The sequence below is a fragment of the Mercenaria mercenaria genome, chromosome 15 (assembly GCF_021730395.1).
Source record: "Mercenaria mercenaria strain notata chromosome 15, MADL_Memer_1, whole genome shotgun sequence".
NCBI lineage: Eukaryota > Metazoa > Mollusca > Bivalvia > Venerida > Veneridae > Mercenaria > Mercenaria mercenaria.
Window position 1 is genome coordinate 74189008 of NC_069375.1, and position 16461 is coordinate 74205468.

The window sequence follows — 16461 nt, forward strand, 5'->3', positions numbered from 1 at the left end:
CTTACAAGTTTTATTGAAGGTTATCCATATCTGATATAATGATCCAAATAAACGGCTTTTGAGACAACGTGGCGCGGTGTAAATGATCCAAATTCTATTGTTTTATTATACTTTTTTTGCATTTAATTTTAATGACTCGTTAAAATTGATTCGCAGCAATAACTTTTAGACTTATGTTTTTTTAGTGTCAGACGATTTTATTGTATATAGGATCGCATTTTATCTATTTTATTGTTTATGTTTAGTTCATAATTACTTAAATGTCATTTATTTAGCAATTCATGTATTACAATTTGTCGGTTTGAACGGTACAAGGAAATCCAATCTATTTATACAAAGATTGCCTTAATCAAAGGAAATAGTAAAACATTCGTCGATATTGACAGAAATAATACAAACATGTAAATAAAAACACAGATATCTTGCTGTTTTGTCATCTCTTTAACCTTACCAAAATATGTTTTTAGTTTTGCAGGATAAAAAAAGTTTTTATCATATTGCTAACATTTGTTTAATTAAAAAGGTCTAGGTTTTGGAAATGAGCCAATGGATTCCTGAAAATCATTAACACGGAGGCTCCTTTTTCAGTATGGTTCCAAAAAACAGGGTTTACTGTTTATTTGAAAGCCACTCTACCTTATAACTGTATCAATAAGTGAGAAGAGGAAACAGTGTTTTTAAAATATAGAATTTTGTTGTTGAATAATAAGAAACTAATCTAGAAATAAATTTCATATTTCACTTTGTCTTCGTGAAGAGAATGAAGTCTAATTTTATTTCAATTTGTATCTGGAAATGTGCACACATTCAAATTTGATATTCCAGAAAAGTATGACATTCACTCATCTACAGTTTTATTTTACTGCTTTCTGGATATTGTAAATGACATTTGTCTAAGAATGAAAACACAATGTGTATTATAGTGTAATAAATTAAAGCGTGAGAAAGTTACACTTTCTGTAACTCATAACTGAAATTGAAAATTCAGTATAGATAAAACAGATTTTTAAAAAAAAATTCAATAGAAAAAAGTGGAAACTTCACAGGTCGCCCAACACGACAAAAACGAAAATGATGCAGGCTCGGTTTGATTGAGCCTGTTCATGGACGGTAGTGAAAATACTTGCTACCGACCACGCCCTCTAGCCCCGGGTTGAGCAGAACTCAACATTTACAATTTTCAAGACATAGTTTATAATATAAAACACAATTTTTAAACTATTTTTCAGGATTTAGTTTTTATATACCAGTAAAGGTGATTGCACGCTTCACATAAATTAAAACCACGTGGTTGAAAATGACATGGGAAACGAAATACTCCATAAGCAGAAAGAAGAAGATGTTCAAAACACATCTCCTTTTAAACCGCTGAATAGAATTTGGTAAATCTTTACACAAATGTTCTCTGGTATCCATCTTTCAACGTCGTTCAAACGGTTCTGATTCATTAAAAATATGGGTATTTGGTTTAGAATAGGTTCTCCGCTATCAGATTTAGAAAATCTTTTTCTCCAGAGCTTTGATATTTGGCATGTGATATAAGGGTTTGACTCTCTACCATAATTGTCCAAATTATTGCCATCAGGTCAAAAAATGGCTACGCCCCTGTGTGTGACATGTACTTGCTATATATTTATATATAAGAAACTTTGAAGATCTTCTCTGATCAATAATCTAGAGCCTTGGTTTTTGGCGTGTAATGTCAGGGTTGTCTGACTACCGTGATCGTCCAAATTATCGCTCTAGGTTAAAAAATGCGTGTGGCATATATAATGTAGGCTATCAAAGAAGAACCATCGTTTAATGAAACTTTTCATTACACATCATATGTAACATATATTGTTAAAATATCTCTGAACGCAATTAAAAAGTCAATTTCGAACGATAATCACTCCTTGTGTTCTTTACATCACTGATCAATTAGAACGGAATAAAGATTACGTAATTTTCAGGTATGCCATAACCTATAAGTTCCATTAGGTAGATATATAGATAGGTAGGTAGATAGATTAATTTCGGTATATCTCGGATGTACATACGGATGGTTAAAACAAACATAATGCATACATAATATAGATTGTTAGATGTATACACAAGTGTTGAACCATGTTATACACATCAATTCCACGGATAACACAAAACAAGAGCTGATGACAGGGCGCTCGACTATTCAAAGAATAGATAGAAGAATGTGGTCAAAATATAAACACAGATTTTCAGACAAAAGAAATAAAAACGGATTAGACAAACAATGTTCCTGTATTTGTGAATTTGGCTGAGTCTTGCACTAATTGGCAATGTGTGACCAAGATGGTAATGAAGTGTTCAAAGTTTCAAAGTCATATATCAAACAGTTTAGACAAAATATGGAATGGTATGAGAAATTTAACTTATTTCTACGTCAAAAAAGGGCTACACTGAGTTAAAGCCCTTGGCCTTGTTATGAAGTATTGTCTATATAATGTAGACAGTGATGGTAAACAAGTGGTCAAAGTTTCAAAGCAATATGACAAACTGGTTAGGCAAAATATGGACAGGTATAAAAAAATAAAATGATTTCCAAGTCCGAAAAAGGTTGACAGAGTTATGTACTCTTGCCTAAAGATGGAAATCATGTTGATAAACAAGTGTTCAAAGTTCCAAAGCCACATGTCAAATAGTTTTGACAAAACGCCGACTTGTACGAAACACTGAACCAATTTCAAGTCCAAAAAGAGCCATAATTCAGCCAAAATAGTTTTCAAAGTTATGTACTCTTGCCTACAGATGGAAATCGTAATGATAAACAATAATATGATATACTGAGTATCTGCACACATAAAGTTGTCTGTATAACCTGTGATATTAAAATAATGCTTTTCAAAGCTAATATTTCCTTAAAGCGAAAGACAAAAATTCTGGAAAAAAAATGACTGTTTGCATTTTCAAAGTCCTCGTTTACGTGGAAAAGTTTGTTCCGGATTGGAATTGTTATAACATTTTGTATTTATATTTTTGAAAAGGTTATATTTGAAGTCGATTGTTCATTGTTTTAGCGCAACCTTAAATCCGTATTCTTTCATTGATTTATGTTCACCAGTATTTTGGATGGGAAAGTGTTCGTCTACTTCATATTTATCATAAAACTTCTCATACAATATTTCAAAGCTTCTCTTTTATAAATTTTCTTCGAATAATTGGAAGTACCTGCACCTTTGATATAAACTTCATGAAAAACCAAAATGGCGGATCATATCTACAGCTGCACGAAATATTAGCCACGTAGCTGGTATTTCCTAGACACTACAAGACCAAGAAAGTGAAAAGCTTCGTTAGTTCCATAGTAATCAAAGAATCCAGCCTCGTTGTCACAGTAAAAGAAAAACCGTAATATCTCCTCGAGTGATTTTGTCTTTATTGAATTCAAATCCAATTTCTCACCACGACAAGCAATATTTGTTGTCCTGAAGGCAATAGGTTCTCCAGTATCTTCATCTACGAACATCAAAGATAGGTGCAGTTTTAAAAATTTTAGCCAGAAAAAATTCCATTTCCTCTGTATATTGTAGACCAAATGCTTTATTAATAGGTTCATCTGGTACAAAATAGTCTTTAAATAACTCTAAGGCTTTTTCGTAGTATTCGTCCGTGATTAAAACTAACTTGACACCAGGCTTGTCAAACTGTTTCGTGTCCTCTCAAAGGCCTGAAAGTAAATTTGTATTAAATGTATTATATGTGCAAAGAAGATTGTGGCAACTGTGAATTTATTTTCAAGTTATATGAGCCATGGTTGTTACACTTAAACAATTACAGTTCAGATGGAGCAATTCTAGCTTTTATCGTCGAGCGAGACATCTATGTGCTCTTCTAGTCATGATGTCAGCCACGAATGGCTATCTGGGTAGAAGCAGAGGTCTCATATCCATATGGAATGGTCAGGGAAGCCTCAGAACATTTATGATTACAATGAGAAACCTCCTGGAACTATCAACTATATTTTCAAATTTGATATTTGATAATTAAGCAGTTTGAAGCTGTCAGTTTATTGTTGAAACTACATTTCGTAAACTTTCTTAACATTTTTTTTTAATTTTCTGTATATAGAGCTCTGTTGAACCGTAATTTTCGCACAAACGAATTCGTCACACGTGTGAAAAATTCGTACGAATTCCTCACACATTGTGTGACAAGTACGTACGAATATGTCACAAGTAGGTATTGTGAAATTTTGAGCCCCATTTTTAACTACCTCTTAGTACCAACGAAAATTTCACAGAAATGTGTGAGTAATTCGTACGAATTGTTCACAAGTACGACAAATTCGTGTCTGAAATTTACGGTTAGCAGAACGGCAGACAAGTAGAATAACTCCTGGGACCAGCAGAATAACAGACAGATAAATTTCAAGGGTGTATTTTGAGAAAGGGGAGGGTGAGGGTTGGGGAGGGGGTTCAAGGTCAAAAGTGAGCATCTCGTCAATAAAATATTGACCGGACACGAAATGGGACGGACAGAAGTACCAGTGTCAAAGGATTATCAAGATATTGAGTGCTGAAGAATATGATATTTTACCCCCTGTGTCTTTGACCTTTGATCCAATGACCTAAATGTCTGCACGAGTCATCAACTCATTATGTTCTGTCATCCTGTGAAAAATGAGGCTCTATCAAGCATAGCAGAAACAATATGCCCCACCCCTATAAATTGTTGTTTGGAAAGTGTGCGAATTTCGTATGAACAATATTTATACCTATGGTTTTCTACATTTTTGACTTGTGAAGAATACGTTTCTGTTATGAAGGGGGGTATAGGTACAGAACTAATTTTTTTCACAAATGTCTGACATATTCGTACGTATTTGTCACACAATGTGTGAGTAATTCGAATTACTCACACGTGTCACGAATTCGTTTGTGTGAAAATTACGGTTCAACAGAGCTCTTAATACATGTCGACATTAACGTGCAACAGCTTATTAAAGATATCCTTCTCTAAAATATTTTATCTTGAGGTGTTTACTTCAAATGTATAAAATCCAGATCAAATATGTTAGCTTTATGAAAACACATACAGTAATTAAACTTTGCATATAGTAGACATAGTACCTAAACTTTTAAATTATGAAAAACAATTAAAAAAAATTAACGTTGATTGTTTATATATAAAATTTAAGACCGAATAAATTACTCAAGTCTTGATCTGATCATTTTCAAGCATGTTGTTGATGATTTTCTGAAATTTCTTATTTAATTTCCATGTACTATCTCTTACAGATAGTCCTACCTATCTGGCCATTGATAAATATTTAATCCCCAATTATAGCTAGATTATTGCAGGAAAAACTTACGTCAATGCAAAAGAATTGTCAAATACATGCATATTGTATGATATTACAAAATGTTTTAAGACTGATAAAATAAATTAAGGTCCACTATTTAAGCTGAAATTTAAATGTAATCAAAAATCATCTATAAAAACAAGAAAAAACTCCAGTATTTACCATGAAAATGGATATTTAAATGAAATGACTTATCACAAAGTTTTTAACTATACAGTAACTGCATTCTGCCTGTTATTTTTTGTCATACAGGTGTAAATTTAAATGCAAGGTATGATTATTATTTGGGTAATTGATTGATCTCTTGTACTATGTCTACATACAGAGCTCATTTATAATTAAATGTCATGCATTAACAGGTGATTGTTAAAAAAGCCAGGTTTTTAGTGGTAGTACTGTTATTGTTATATAGTGTGTTCTATAGGTCGGTCACGTGTTTTGAGCCGTGACTAATTTATGCAGGACAGTTGATTTCCCAAAAAAGGGTAGGAACGTATATATAATACATACTAATGCGGTATAGGTTATGGCGATGAATTTAAGCGAATACATGGTCCAACGGATATGGCGTTAGCATTACAATCTTGCTTTTCGAGGTTTGAGCCTTGACAAGTTCATACATTTTTCACATTTTTTAATCGTTTGTTTCAATAGTCATTGCTCGAGAAAACTGTGCAGTTCATTGAATCGATTAGTTAGAGACCTTCCAGCACCTGTGATCATCGAGCTTAACCCTGTTACTGATACATCGTCTGACTTAGAAACTGACAAGGCTGAAGGGTCGTCAACAAACATAGCAAGTGAATTTGAAATTATATGACATGAATTAATTAATTTAAAATTGAAATAAAAGTAGCTGCAAAATATATCAAAAATATAGAAAGAATAAAAACATAAGTCAAACATTATTATTGAAATATGTGTTATAAGTTATATAAGAGGTTTTTTTTAAAAAAGTCTTCAAAAATGTTTGACTAAATAGAATTGAAAAAAAATGTATAGTGGAGAAAAATTATGGTCGTAATCTGGGATTGAACTCGCATCTAACGGTTTTATAATCATTACGTTCTACCAACTACCAACTGCGCCAGCGATATAATTGAGTTCATGGTAAACAAGACACACATATTAACTTAGTCTGGAGAGATTTGTCAGCCAGGTATGGACCGCATATCGATAAAACCCCATTGAGAAAGTGTATCATTTCGTCACGGCTCAAAACACACGGTCGAACTATACTTTAAACCTGTTGCACATAAACTTGTTAAATTTATGTTTATATCAACTATAAGCAGTATACAGTCCATGTATGATAACTTAGGAGTGACGTCACGTTTGTTTATTTTCTGGACTTATAAAACTAACAAAATAGGTAAAGCAGCTTACATAAACAATAATATTAGGTATATTTTATTGCAATACGTCTGTCAGTCCCGGTAGCTCAGTGGTTAAGCATTGGTCTTTGAAATATCGAATATTGCGGGCCATAAGTTCGAATCGAGTAGAATGTTGTTGTTGTTGTTTTTTTTTGTTTTTGTTTTTGTTTCTCTTTCAGGGTAACCACCATAATCATTCATTTCTCCTTGAATATATTTTTATTTATTTAGATAGAAATATTATTGAATTAATTTCTGTTTAAAGCGGACCAAGCATCAGCTCTGTGTAAACACATCGTGTTATGAATGCATAGTCGAGAAAACTCTCGGAAATTTCATGCAGGTTAAATTCCTCTCTGGTATATTGTCAGTATTAGTGAAGTCAAGATGTCCGAGGCGTCCACGTATTTTTTTGCAAAGAGAAACACTGTTCAGTATAAGAATGATGCTTAATGCATACTACAAAATATTCTGAAGCATTCAAGCATCATCATTTTTTCATATTTTAGTTCGTTATTTATACCGTAGTGCTGTATTACTGCATTTTGAATATTTTCAATTGTCTTTGAATAAAAATGTAATTAAAACATAGATAAAAAACAAGGATTTAAAAGAAAGTATAAATCACGGTGGGATTCGAACCAACGCGACAATGGAAATATGAAAGAATGACACATTTAAGGCTAACGATCTACGACCGGTACTAATCTTCTACTTCAAAGTAAGCGTTTCAGTTAGTGGTATAATATAAAAATGTATACTTAGATAAATGATGATTATCGATTACCCTCCTGACTTGGACTCGTCCAAATACGTCACTCCGAAGTTATCAGACACGGACTATAAATAGAGAACGATAACGAAAACATTATCGGAAAAGTCGATTATGTCTTTATTGGTAATTTAGGTTTACTTAATGGTAATTCATGGTTTTCTTTGTAGTCAATACGATTCAAAATTAGTAAAACTATGTTGTCACGGATAATGGTTTCACTACCCGATTCCCCTTTTCTCAATAGTGACATTTAACATGTGATTGTTACAAATACCGTGCGAGAGTAGTAACCGTTCTTCTTTCTAAATATGTAATGTTGATCTGACATACCTTTAATTGATAATCACTAACACGACTAAATATATCAAGGCCATATACATGAGATTGTAGAAATGTTGATTACATTGAATACTAAACATTGTTTTTTATTTTGATTGATTTGTTTCAGCAATATTCAAGTTCTGTAACGGCGACAAGGTATATCTCTACAACAGTACTAGTTCAGCACAGGATACTGATTGAACACTTCCCCATATTAAGAAATGAGAATGGCCATATAACTTCAGTCCCCTAGGCTTTTGTCGAATTTCACGGTATACCTTAGATTTAAATTTGCAAGCATTCAGTTTATGCTTTTTGCTGTACCAACCAAGCCCAGAAAAACTTCATGAAAATCAATTTTATAATACAGGTAATATACAACTATACTACAAGCTTTCCGCTGGACAATTTAGGGCCTTCCTGAATAAATGTGCTTTTTACAACTTTATCTGCAAACTCATTCAGTCAATCTCTTTTCAGCAAAGTTTTAAGAATAAAGATGAGTAACTGTCTTACATTGTAGAAACAAAATATGATTGAAATCTAACTAAATACACTGAATTTTGTACATATTTCTACGTTAACTCTATAAAATGTTCAGACCGTAAACTCATTGTCTTGGCCTAATATATGTCATGGTCAATTGAAACTAAATTCATGTATATCTCAATTCTTTTTATTCAAAACATGTAAAATTACCATCATGGAAATACAAAAGAATACAGTTAATTTGTGGTGCGGCTTCAATGTACGTTTCTTAATCATTGGTATTTCTGCTTCTACTAATAGGTTTTGAAGTTCCAGTATTTGAAACTTTAATATTATGCTTTTACAGATCATCTGAACTATTAAAAATACAATACGCCCCCTAAAACACTTTTAAAACTTGGACTTACACACTCGGAATACTGTGGAGATGTAGTTAATAAAATTCGGAAAATTAAACATACCCCTTATTTTAATCAAATTTTTGTAAAATTGGTTAAAAGGTTTATCAAAAGAGGATATGGTGCGAAAATCGTGAAGCACAGTGCATGTTTAGTGATTGACCCCTCTACGGTTAATTGCTACGCTTTCCTATTTGATGGTGCGATGACTAATAAAGTGTAGGACTCCATGATGCTTTTCTCCTAAATCCTACATACAACGGACGGAGGGAGTTGATTTTTGTCTTACGGTTTTCTTAGCCTTGCCCTAAAAAGTTAGGTTCTTGTTGCTTTGACTGTCAGAATACTGGTTATATGACCCAGGGAAGTGCCTACGCCTTTAGTATCTTGAACAATGGTTTGGGTCCAATTGCTAAGGTGACTATGTCTTAGACTAGCTGACAAACGATGTAGAATGTCATTTGTTAAAACGTAGAGCTGGTGAGACCAAATATCTCATATATAGATATTTCCTCTAGCTACCTAGCCTAAATGATTCGTCTACCAATGATTCGTAAATGATTTCTTATTATGAGCTAGACAATTTCAGGGATCAGGCAAATCACTAAATGTTTCAAACTAACAATATTCAATTAAAAATGATTAGCTCAAACTCCTATAGGCTGGAGACTCTATACTTGACTGGTCTTTTTGTTGAAGTTCCCGTCAGCCAATGTCTTTGAATCAACAACATACGAGTCCTATCGCATAGATGCTCGGTCTCTGTCCTCTCAAACTCTATATGATTGCTCTGACTCCTGGATGCTCGGCGCCTATATGCTATCATATGTAGCATTCAACTACCATATAGGTATATCCCCGATGCCATTGCTGTACTTCGCCAATAACGCTGAACCGTCTATAAGCTGGAACTCTCCTACTATCTCAGTAGATTACCAAACTCTGGGTCTCTGTCTCAGCTTCCCGAAGCTCAGCCTATATATGCTATCGTCTATAGCATTCAACTACCCTTAAGGTAAAACTCCTATGCGCTGGCCCTATAGCTCGAAACCTTATCGAAATTCTGCTACTCTACTCTTCTTTAGTCTAAGAACTTCCAAAGTCTTCTTTTTAATAATTTATCCGCCTTGACAGGGTAACTGCAATAGTCTCCTTATCAAGGTACTGGGATACATTATAAGTTGAATCCTCGATGTGTCTTCTTCCACCACTGGGTACCGAATGAGCTCTCTATCATTCATCTATCTATTTATACCCCAGCAGACCTGCTATTTTTAGAACTTGTTTCTGACTGGTCAAAATTTATACATAGTGTCTTACAACGAGTACCTGCTCTATCAAATATCTGGTTCCCTTTAACTTTTGTAAATGATCTAATGTGCGAAGCTTGGGACCCAGCCATCCACATAATGAACCCAAATCAGCCACAAATGACACAAATTCTATTATATACAGCAATTCAACAATAATTTTAGCAACGACAACATGAAAAGGGAGTCAAGCACTATCTGTGCTTATGTGTTACGTTAACAATATATCAGATATACAAATTATTCTGACACTGACTTCAGACAAGTTGTTGAGTACATTGGTGTAATTGTACCTTAAATTTACCTTAATTTTATGTTTTGCTCAATTTATCTGTTACTTTTGCACCAATGTTAGAGCCTTTCTCAGAGTGGATTTTATTTACATTGTGTTGCTTAACTTGTTAAAAATAGGGTAAGTGCGAGGTTGGCATGCCCTAAACGCGTTTACAACCCCAGTTTCCTTTATTTAGGTTACTGACCGTTCCAAGGCGGTGCCCCTATTTTCAACAGGTTATTTTGTCTGTCTTGTATTGTGTCTTGCGTATGTTTTCTTGTTTGTTGTAAGCGTTTTTCCTCCGCCCCACCCCCCTTCTTGCCATCTCCTTTCCCTTGCATTTACGCTACTTGATTGTTTTTTCCTACATGTGTGGGTGCGTTTGTAAGCTTGTGAGTCTATAACGGTGCCCTACTGTTTTCTTATGTGTTGCTTGTTCGTTTTTCTATGTTATTCAGTTGATCGACGTTGTGTGTTTATCTTTGGTACATGAGTGTCTGCGCTTTGGTGGTTAACGTTGTAGTGCGACTGTTTTTAAAGAACATGGCATTCCCTTGTATATTCGTCCTTGTTCAACTTTCCCCTTCGGATTCCTCCCCAACCCCCGACCCCATTTCGCTCCTTACCAATTCCTTCCCTTGTATCAATATTTAGCTTATATCAATATGTACTTGTTGGATGTTTGAAGCAACCCTTCTGAAATATTTTTTCCATTATAGCTTCTTTTTGCTGTGGGCTTACTATGTAAGTGCGTGGTTCTGGAGCTGTGTTTATGGGATTCTGTGCTTCCGACAATTCAACCCTTACCTATTATCCTATTAACTTTTGTAATGAAAGAGAAACTTTAAAAGTTTTTAACCTTTCAGCTGTAAGTTCATGCGATTACACACGTACTTATCACAAGTGTTTGACATACATGACGTGATAAAAATAATCTTTAAAGGTTTACCTGCTGTTTTTCCTCCTGCGTTAATGATTTTCTTGAAACTTTCTTGTTCGACTCAATTTCTTTTATCTTCGTTATTATGACAAAAATGAAAGAATTATACTTTCAGTCGTTTAGATAAAGTCCAGTGTTACACTTGTCATATTACTCTTGTTGTTATAGTTAGTCTAGTTGAGACATCATGAACTTTAAAGACTCAAAATATTTCGTATAAAGTATACTGAAACGTTTTGATAACGAAGTTCCTACACGACTAGAAAAAGTTTAAATCCAAGGTTATGATAACGTATTTCTGTAATAAATGGGTCACATTACTTATAAAAGAAGATGACATTACTCTTTCTTGGAGACACTTGATTTGGCACGATGTCCTTTTTAACGAGACTGGTTACATATTGTATAATAGGCAAACTGCCTTAGTGACCCTTTTAGTTAGGTCAAAGGATTGAAAATGGATTTTCGAATTGTAATATAGCATGTTTGTATCTCACTCGCTTCGTTTTTCTTTGTTATTTCTAAAGCGGCTTTATACACTTCATAACGAAAAGGATTACACATGTTAAACTATTTATACTTTGAACAAGAGTCAATTAGGGGGAATTAAAAAAAAACAAGGACGTTTTAAAGTATTTAACGATATATCATCATCATGTGATCACGTTTGAAGAGACGATAAGGTCATACTTGATTTGCACTTCAGTTTAATACTTATTATTTGTATTGTTTTACAGCTCTAATATACAATTTAATGCATTTCAACAATAAGATCAAGCCTTTATAAATGTTAAATGTTTTCACTTTGCTCTATAAAGATTTGAAATGAAATACTTCAGTATCTGTTAAATTGTTATGCAGGCTGATTTGTGCTATCTGTCGCAGCGACTAAGCAACAAAACGTCATTCAAGCTATTCGCCCAAATTTTTAGTGAATCTTTTCACCATAACAATTTCGACCAAGTTTAGCATCGACTGTATATATGACACTGAAAAATGATCAAGTGGGTGAAGATAAAGGTTAGATATTGGTAAATTTGCAAGAAAGGGTTAGTCCCATTAAGGCACCCTACCGAATGTTGGTATTGCACGTCGCCGAACGGCTCCCTACCAAATGATGCCTCAACAAACGTCGCCCCAAACGTCGTCCGCCAAAAATTAGCCTTCCAGACATCGCCTCGTAGAATATCGCCCGCCAAACGTCGACCTGCTGAATGTCGACCCGAAAAAACGCCGCCCGTTTGTCAGGGCAACGTCCGGCGGGGCGACGTTCGTCGATGTGACGATCGACGATGCGACATTTGGGGTAGTGCCAATACGACGTTCCGCGTCGCAGTGTTCCGCTGGGTGCTATAACGACATTTGTCGTTGTGTTGCTGCGACAGATCGAAATAATGAAATGGCAAAATTCTCCCAATATACAATGTATTAAGATATTTGTACACTTATGCTTTCAAGTACCACAATATAATAACTTTTCTTTTCCTTGTATTAACCATGAAAATGATTCAAATACAAGAAGAACGAAACTATTATATCATTTGTTTCCTTTTACATACAAGGAAAACTGTACAAGGAAAACGCTGTGTATTTCTTTTACATTTAACTGCATGTGCATTTTCATTTTATTTCCGGGATTTTAACTTTCAAAGATCATACTGATTATTATTTTTATGTTCAGAGTAAAGCGTCTTAGCCTTTCGACCCAACTGTATTGTTTGCATCGTACACTTCTTCAAGTCTGTGGACATTTCTCCTAGTTTAGATTAAAAGTTTCAGTACATTGTTTTATGTTAAACCCCTTTCCAACACTGAGAAATTGTACTAATGTTGGTACCTAAAATTATTTTGGTCCAGTGTTGTTCGGTACCACGGTCTCAATTCAGTGTTGTTTATGACAGCCGGAGTTTCTATAGAATCTGGAAAACCTTTTTATTTTTGTTTCATAGTAATTTGGTATTAGTCGAACGATTTTACTTAAACATTTATCGTTGAAGTGATCGCAAGTGTTCGGGAAAAAAGTACTGGCAAAACTTGCAACGCCAAATAAGGAAAGCATCGAGGAAAAGAATATGTCAAGTGGTAATAATATAAGCTGAGGTCGGCTAATTGTCAAACACTTCATGTCAAAGTTAATTCTAATCCTAATTGTTCAAGGAAATTCTATTAGTAGCCTATATTATCGTGAAAGAATACAATCAGATGTGAAAGTACATTCTTAATGGGCGGAAGAGATGCTGGCTGTATATAATGGTAAAACTCGACTTATTGGATAACAGAAAGAAGTGCGAACTGAACTGCTGGTAAAATGTATGTGTATATTTAATTAAATTCTTATTTTTCTCTCAAAAGATTGTATCTATTGCATTGATAAGCAAAGTACTTTTATTTAATTTTTTGAGCGTTGTGGAGTTCAAAAGGAGTTTGTATATAACATGGTAATTCCATTCTGAATTACACTTTACTCTGAAACTAACTATCTAAAACTGGTGTCTTTGAATGAAATCTGGTTGGAAAAAATTTGAAGGCAAATTATAAAAGAGAATTACAACTTAGATTTGAATATCATTTATTTCAGATCGCTTGTAGCACTGAATGAAAGAGGAACACAGTTTTCTACTTACCACTGAGCGGCAATGTACCACTCTCTTGTGTTATCAGCCTTGTGCGTCTTTGGTTTGACAGCAGGTGTTATTAAAGGTAAGACTAAAAATAGATGTATTTTGATGACGAGTAGCAGCTTGTTATAAGCTTCAATGTCAGTTATTAGTGTGTCAACGCGGCAGTATTCTCGATGTGTAGCCTATTTACCATATCTATAGATCAAGAAAATGTTTCTTTATGAAAAACACATATCATATCGTTACATATAAGCCAAGATTATACGTTCTTATTCCCTGGTAAGACTTTTAACCTTATATATCTAGGACGTTAATTCTTGCTTCCGATATAAATTTTATCAACAAGAACGTATCTAAAAACATTCCCGTTTCGTTCCATTACATTTTGTATGTATGAGCTTTTGGCATTCTACGGCTGTTACGAAAAAGCAATTTTCTGACAAAGAATGCCAAAACAGCATGAGGGAGGACATTTTTTTCACGAAATTGAACTTTCTATCATTTTCAAAACGTGAGATTATTCTATTTGACGTGTCATGTCAGACTTGTAACCCGATATAGACTTCTTGCTGTATATAAATTTGTAAACGCATAACCAGTTCATTGGCACTTTTGCTAAATTTCTATGCTAGTAATGGTTAGAATACGTTTCAAAAAGATGCAACAATAGTGAAATAATTCGGTATTTTTTCTCTGGTGGAAATGTTTAAATTGATTAACATGTAATGCTCATGCGCACTGTTGATTCGGGCATTGTTATTTTCGTCTTATTCAATTCAATGTGACATTTATTTACCAATCAAACAGATCTGTGACCGTTATTACCAAGTTTAAGCGAAATGTACACGTTTGAATTTTACATTTTTACTCCATCGTGATTTACTCTACTTATATTTGATTTTCTTTTCATTTTAGGTGACGTTGATTGCAGTTCGAAAATAAGACCAACTGAGACACGCCCCTGTCCTGCTGAATTAAGGGATGATGGGATCAGTTGTTGGAAGGACTCATACAGACGTGGTGTGGGCCGGGTACCAGACAAATCTCCTTGTGACGACGGACAACGTGACGACGGTAAAAGCTGTTGGATTGATTCTTACAACAGAGGTGTTGGTCGTACAGCTGACAAAGCTCCTTGTCCGTCAGAACTCCGAGATGATGGAACAAACTGTTGGAACGACACCCATATTTTTGATAAGGGATGTTGCTGTACGCTTTGGGGATGTTGCAACAAATGTCCAAGCGGATACCACGACGACGGTTGTACGTGTAGAAAGACCAATGTCGGTATAGTCAGGACGCTGTTTCAGAGACTAAGCTGCAATAGCACCGAAGACAAGTACGGTTCTCATTGCTACCCGAAATGTGCCTCTGGATACGGCCCTGTAGGGTGCTGTATTTGTGAACCCGATGGTGGTCCCAGAATAGTTCAGACCCTGGCAAAACGACAAAGCTGTCATGAAAATGAGACTATGCACAGTGGTCTTTGTTATCCTAAATGCAAGGAGGGTTACCGGTCTGTGGGATGCTGCGTCTGTGAACCAGAGGAAGGACCGGGTATGAAACTTACTCATCCTGCACGCCAATATTGCACAGGTAATGCTGTGAAGTTCAATGGTGTATGTGTAGACATCGAGGAATGCTCCGCATCAGATCTGGCGCGTGAGTTGCAGAAGAAAACGAAAATGACGTCATCACAGATAGAACAATTCAAAAAGAAGGTAGCTGCGGAAAAAGTAGGAAATTAAGTGAACCAATATTTCTTGGAAATGAAACCACATTCATTCTTAAAGGAATTATAGCTTCAGAACTTTATATAGCATTGTATATGTGCACCATGTTACAATTAATTACATTTGTATGTATTTGTGGGTTTAATAAAATAAACCTGTTACTTGACATATCCCTCAACTTTGGTCACTATACTCAAGCTGTAGCCCAGCAAATGTTTTTTTTAAAAGTGTATGTATATGGATTTACTAAATAAAATGTAAATACATTATTAATAGTTTAATTACCTATTGTACTTTATTTTACTGAACTTATGAACTACTTACCGTAGTTACTCACTTAACAAATCGTTATCGCCTGATCAAAATCTTTCAATTATGATCATATTCTCCAATCAGGCGACTGAAAACGTTCTTTGTTCGTTGTAGATGATAAATGTTGACCTATGTTTTTCTATCACAACCGAAGATCATTTTACATTCTGATATATTCAGCTTATTTCGTGTAAAGAATTTTCAGATTTTATTTTTTAATAAGGTACAATAAATTAGTATATAAAGATTAACAAGAGAATTATATATCAATGATTTCTTCAAAAAAATGTGAATTATTTGCAAGATATTGGCTGACACATTTATCAAAAACTTGTCAAAATACGGAAACGTAAGTCATGCATTAAATTAATCAGCAACGATGATTGCAAAAACAAACAGACCAGTTAAACCTTAATTAGAGCGTAAATGCTCCCTTAATTGCATATGCACGTAGCAGCTTAGCACATGTTTAAAATAAACAAATGTTTATATGCAGATACCTTAACTGACATAGCGTTAGGTCCCTGATGCCTACGTGGGCGTTTTCCAATAAAATACAACAAAGATTCCAAAGTATATAATGACTTAGTGT

The 16461-nt window shown here is 34.4% G+C and overlaps 1 protein-coding gene across 1 annotated transcript; it reads left to right on the top strand.

Annotated features, from left to right (window-relative positions):
- Positions 1-13494: 13494 nt before the first annotated feature.
- On the top strand, positions 13495-15826 carry LOC128549183 (cubilin homolog). The gene is made up of 3 exons (XM_053525695.1): positions 13495-13513; positions 13782-13903; positions 14740-15826. The coding sequence occupies exons 2-3, from the start codon at positions 13840-13842 to the stop codon at positions 15570-15572; spliced, it is 897 nt and encodes a 298-aa protein (XP_053381670.1). The 5' UTR covers positions 13495-13513; positions 13782-13839; the 3' UTR covers positions 15573-15826.
- Positions 15827-16461: the final 635 nt, after the last annotated feature.